The sequence below is a fragment of the Salvelinus sp. IW2-2015 genome, linkage group LG23 (genome assembly GCF_002910315.2).
Source record: "Salvelinus sp. IW2-2015 linkage group LG23, ASM291031v2, whole genome shotgun sequence".
NCBI classification, from domain to species: domain Eukaryota; kingdom Metazoa; phylum Chordata; class Actinopteri; order Salmoniformes; family Salmonidae; genus Salvelinus; species Salvelinus sp. IW2-2015.
This window is the reverse complement of record NC_036863.1, coordinates 20,943,935-20,950,106: the sequence shown is the minus strand read 5'-3', so window position 1 is coordinate 20,950,106 and position 6,172 is coordinate 20,943,935. Positions and strand designations below refer to the sequence as shown.

At 41.2% G+C, this 6,172-nt stretch overlaps 1 protein-coding gene across 1 annotated transcript in view; it reads left to right on the top strand.

Moving 5' to 3' along the window:
- The first annotated feature begins 729 nt into the window (after positions 1–729).
- Positions 730–6,172, top strand: part of LOC111950310 (rho GTPase-activating protein 7-like) — a 60,304-nt gene continuing 54,861 nt past the window's right edge. The window contains exon 1 of the mRNA XM_023967778.2: positions 730–1,001. Coding sequence (XP_023823546.1) covers positions 887–1,001 — 115 coding nt within the window. The 5' untranslated portion in view covers positions 730–886. The remainder of the gene's footprint in view (positions 1,002–6,172) is intronic.

Genomic DNA, 6,172 nt, shown 5'->3' with positions numbered 1-6,172 from the left:
ACGCATTAAGAAGGAAAGAAATTCCACAAATTAACTTTTAACAAGGCACACCTGTTAATTGAAATGCCTTCCTGGTGACTACCTCATGAAACTGGTTGAGAGAATGCCATAGTGTGCAAAGCTGTCATCAAGGCAAAGGGTGACTATTTTGAAGAATCTGAGATATAACATATATTTTGATTTGTTTAACACTATTTCATAGTTTTGATGTCTTCACTATTATTCTACAGTTTAGAAAATAGTAAAAAAATTAAGAAAAACCCTTGAATGGGTAGGTGTGTCCAAACTTTTGACTGGTACTTTATACAGTACGTTTACATTTAGTTCAATTAGCAGACACTCTTATCACACCATAGTGCCATCAGACTTCTGATACCAATGCAGAGTGAAAGGGGGCCACAAAATTGTAAACCACTATAAAAACGGTATAGAAAAGTATTTTGTATATTGTATTTTGAAAATACAAATTTCAGCTCTGAAAAGTATCTTGTTACAAAATACACTGGAGTGTAGTTCAGCCAAGTGTAATACAAATGACAAAATACTCAAAAGTAATTGAAATACATATTTCAAATAAATACTGCCCATCTCTGTGCGTGGGGGGAATGGAGGAGGGGGGGGTCTTAACCCAAATTTGATGCTATTTACTTTTCAGGCCACACTGGAGGAGGGTGTTCACAAATTACATGCAGACTTTCTGCATCAAGTGTCAGCCCGGCAAGAGGAACTTCTCTCTTTCCTTAGAGCGCTCCGTCTCTCTGGTGGACTTGGTGAACGGACTGACTGACTAACTCGCAGGGGCTTTTCACCCTGATGGATCCAGAGAGGAGTGAGTGACTAGCAGAGGTGCGGAGGTTTTTCAGGGAGAGAACAGGACACATGGAATATGCCTCATATTGGCAAAACTCCACTGCGGAGGTCCTTCAGTGAGCACGTGAAAGTCTCTACCAACAAGGCTTGGGATGTATTCTGGAAGAGTGCTAGGGAGAAAAGGCTTTGGGGTAAGTGCTGGACTCTTTCTCACACGTTGACCAAGTGTTTGAAGTGTGTGACCGTCTGTTAACTTGTTGACTCAAACTTTGTGTAGTAAAGGATTTACTGGCTTGACTGTTGTGTTTACAAATCCATCAATAATTGCATTGATGTGACAGTTGTCTGTCTCACACAGTCTAGCCCATAAATCACTTACCAAATAATTTCACTTTCACCAAAATGGACACTCCGCTCACCTCACAGCTGTATCATGTTAAACCTCTCACCGTTTCAAGCTCCATCTCCAGTCCCACATACCAGAGAGTTATTTTCCCATGATTGCGTGTCTATCAAAACCAGAGGAGGCTGGTGGGAGGAGCTATAGGAGGATGGGCTCATTGTAATGGCTGGAATGGAATAAATGGAACAGCATCAGACACATCAAACATATGGAAACCACATTTTTGATTCCATTACATTTTATCCATTCCAGCCATTACAATGAGCCCATCCCCCTACAGTTCCTCCCACCAGCCTCCTCTGATCAAAACATGCTCTAGATTAGAATTATGATCATGCAAAAAAGCTCCAGTGTGTAGCTCAGTGCCCTGCAGAAGGGTCAGTTGGCCCTAGCCTCTGGTGGGCTGTCAGTGGGGGGAGCTTCATGGTTCTCATACTGGAGACCTGCTGAGATGACCTTGATTCCTCTGTGGCATTTATGAATTTCAGGGTCCATGCATTATGAGTGTGTACCATGTGTGTCCATTCATTATGCTTTCACTCACACGTGCACGTATGGAAGTATGCACACACACACATTGCAGCACAGTCTTATGAGCTATACAATCCTTTTCAACAAATGAACACACATGCACACATGCACGCGCACACACACATTCATCAAGCTGTCAGTCCAATCTGGCTCTAGAAGCTTCTGCTGTTTGGTGTCATCTCTGAGGTGTCGTTCAAAATCTGCCTCTTCGTGTGTAGCAACATCTCTGTTTTCAACTTTTAAAAATGCATCCGATTCAAAGTTGGCATCTGATGATGACAGCTGTGTCTTCAGGCTTAGAGATAATACCTGGAACCAGCTGTGTGTTCATATTCATGTCCTCTCAACATGTGTGTTGGATTAATGACTCCACATAGTGACGTTGGTTAGTTCAGCTCACCCATTGGCTGAAGATAATTACACAATGCTAGTTAGCTGTGGCAGATCATTAAGGAACTTGGAACTGCACAGACACCGGGAAGCGGCTTCCTGCCAGCTCTAACAGCAAAAAGGCCCCCCAAGGGACACAAGCATTCTCTCTCTCACTCTCTCTCTGCCTCTCACGCTCTATGTTTTTCTCTCTCACTCTGTCTCCCTCCCTCTATGTTTCTCTCTCTCACTCTGTCTCTCTCCCTCTTTCACACTCTTTCTGTCCCCCCCTCTCACTATTTTGTGCATGCATATCATGTTCTCTTTCTTGCACTCATCTCTCATTTGTCTCTTTACACCCCCCCCTCCCTCCTCCACCATCCCTTCTCTCTCTCTCTCTTTCTCTCTGGGCCCTACTGCAGTATACATCTCACAGGGAGGATCCGCTGTCCGGAATACTTCACAAACCTGTCCTAATATTTACACCCGCACTAAACGTTGTCATAACTCAGGCCAAATATGGTGTTCCATTCAAACGGCGCAACTCACATCCAAACAGTACCTCTGCCAGATGTAGTCTATAAACTCCCAATAACTTTTCAACGTCAAGCTGTAGCCCCAATCAGAGGTATGAAGACACGGTTGTGTGAGGGCCAACTGGAGAAGCACAGAGCTGGAACTCGACATTTCAGAGAACATCTCTCTGTTATTGTATCTCTCACATTCCTCTTTTCTTCTCTCAGTCCATCTCTTTTTCTGTCTTTCTCTTTTTGATCTTCTTACTTCCTCTCAATTGACAGTTTTATCTTCAGGATCTCTCTATTTTGTTCTTCAGAGCCTTTTTCTAAAGATAAAACTCCTATCTGTCTATTYTATTTCACTCTATTATTTCGGTAGCTGTCCCTCTTTTCGGATTCTCTTTCTCTCAAACTAAGCCTCTCTTTCTTCTCTCTCTTTTTCTCTTTCCTCTCATTCGTTCCTCTGACAGAAGCATAGAGCAGATTGCCAGTGTATAGTATCTATGGTAGGCTCCAGATCTCCAGTCCTCTCCCCCTCTCTGAGCTGCCTGCTTGCCTGCCCGGGTCTCATCAGCAGTATTACCTCACTCTGGAGCACCAGGGCCATGTGCTCTGCTCTCCTCTCTGCCTGTCACTGCCACACTATGCTCAAATAACAGACTCAGGGGGGTGCTGTATTGAGTGTGTGTGTACGCATGGATGTGATCTTGCATATCAGTGTGTGTTCACAATGGAGTACTGTAGTGTGTTTGGGGGATGGGGGAGAAGTGTAGGGCCTACGGTGTGTAGTATATAGGAGAAAGAGGAAGGAGTGGTAGTGTGTATGGGGGGATCCGAGGAGTCCTATTATGATGCAGAGCAGGTCTGTGTGAGCTGTAAGATTACAGTGAGAAAACCTTACCAGATGTGGCAATGCAGAAAGAAACTGCTGTAAAGAAGTAAAGGAAGTGGCATCGTACTTGAAGTTTCTCTTGGCTTTAACAACAGCATGTGAAAAATCAATGACCTATTTAGAGATAGTTTCTCCACTACACACCTTATTTGGATGCCATGAATATTCAACCTAATAATTTTATCCGATATTGTTTGATTCCAATACATTTGAGCTGGATAAAATGCCTACTCTTCAACATACTTCAAAAATATCTGTCATGAGTATTTTCGCAGATGAAAATGGTACATCTCTCCAGACTATTCCAAAAGAACATCTCCGAAATCTTAGGTTAGGAACTTACAGTTATTCTGATTTCTGGACTTCTGCATACTGATCCTATCCTATCCTATCCTCTGTAATTGTTTTTATTTTTATTAGAATCCCCATCAGCTAACGCTGTAACACTAGCTAATCTGCCTAGGGTCCAACACCAATTAACAAGACATTACAAACAACTACAAATCAAGACTTCACAAACATTCAACAAGTAGACAATACAGACAATTAAAATACCTGACAGGAAACACATTTAACATTCAGTTGATGCTTTCTATTTCCTGTCCAGTCATATGGTCTATCGCATTAGATGTTCTTGAATTTTTTTCTTGAGGGTGGATTTACTTTTTGCCTGAGAAATATGGATTGGTAAAGAGTTCAATTCAGCTATGGCTCTATATAAAACTTTAGATTTAAGGTGATTTGTCCTTGGCTTGGGTTGTCTTAGCTGCCCTGAATTTGCCTGTCTGATTTGGTGGTTATGCGTGTTGCTAGTATGTACTAACTGGCCTGAAAAATACTGTGTTTTTATATAACATTCTTTAGGAATATATAACATTCCTAAAGAATATCAGAAGACTGGATAGTAATTTGTTTCAACGTGAAGCCATGAGAGATTCTGATGCATTTGGATAATATTCATACAGATAGAGCAATGAAGAGCTAATCTGGCAGCCCTGTTCTGAGCCATTTGGAGCTTTTTTATATCTTTCTTTGCTGCAGATGACCATATAACTGGACTGTACTCTAAGTGTGAAAGGACCAGGGATTGACCATATAACTGGACTGTACTCTAAGTGTGAAAGGACCAGGGATTGACCATATAACTGGACTGTACTCTAAGTGTGATAGGACCAGGGATTGACCATATAACTGGACTGTACTCTAAGTGTGAAAGGACCAGGGATTGACCATATAACTGGACTGTACTCTAAGTGTGATAGGACCAGGGATTGACCATATAACTGGACAGTACTCTAAGTGTGATAGGACCAGGGATTGACCATATAACTGGACGTACTCTAAGTGTGATAGGACCAGGGATTGACCATATAACGGGGACAGTACTCTAAGTGTGATAGGACCAGGGATTGACCATATAACTGGACAGTACTCTAAGTGTGATAGGACCAGGGATTGAATCACCTGATTCAGTGTGCTAGATGTTGCATACTCTGAATATTTTCTTGTAACAGCAATTCCCTTAACCATCTTAATAACACTGCTATCTATGTGTTCTGACCATGATAAAGCTGCATCCAACATGATGCCTATTAGTTTTGTTTTTTCACTTGCTCTACATGCATTCTATTCATTGACAAATTCAATTGGGGATCATCAGCAAGCATATATCTTGAACCAAATACAATACATTTCGTTTTAGAAAAGTTAAACACTAATTTGTTCATATCAAGACAGACACCATTCTTAGTTCACTGCTCAGTACACCTGTTAGCTCATTACATTCTGATGCTGCGCTATACATTGTAGAGTCATCAGCATACATGACCACTCTTGCTTTGTTAATAACTGAAGGTAAATCATTAGAAAAGATAGAGCAGAGAAGTGGGCTTGGGCAACTTCCTTAAGGAACACCACAGTGTATATCTTTACTGTTTGAAAAGCTACCATTAAAGAACACTTTGTGCCTTCTCCTGGATAGATAGCTTTCCTTCCAGGATAGAGCTGCAGACTTAAAACCATAACATTTGAGTTTACCTAGTAACAGTTCATGATCAATTACATCAAAAGCAGCACTGAAATCGAACTAACTTCCTGTCATCCATACTCTTTAAACAATCATCTGTCATTTGTGCTAAGGCCGTACTCGTAGAATGCCCTTCTTTGTATGCATGCTGGAAACCTGTTATCAGACCATTACATGAGAAATAATCCACGATTTGTACAGATAAAAAAAAATCCAATAATTTACTTAACACAGGCAGCAAGCTTATAGGATGACTATTAGGACCAGTGAATGCAGATTCTTTTATCCTTAGGTAGTGGAATAACATTGGACTCTTTCCAGACTTCTGGGCACACCCCATACCTCAAGCACTTATTAAAATATGAGAGATTGGGATAGATATTTGGTTAGCTGTAACTCTGAGCAATTTGGCATCAAGATTATCTGTACCAGGTGACTTGTCATCTGACTCTGTCATACGTTGTTGTGCCATCCATGGTTCTAGACCAGGTCCAATCCAGTGATCAGGCCCGCATATGATCCAAAACCTATTATACTGTGACACTTTCTGTATTTTGAAAGTTTTATATCTTTAAAAATTTGATTGCTGACATGTAAAACATTTTGGGACTGTATCAACAGTG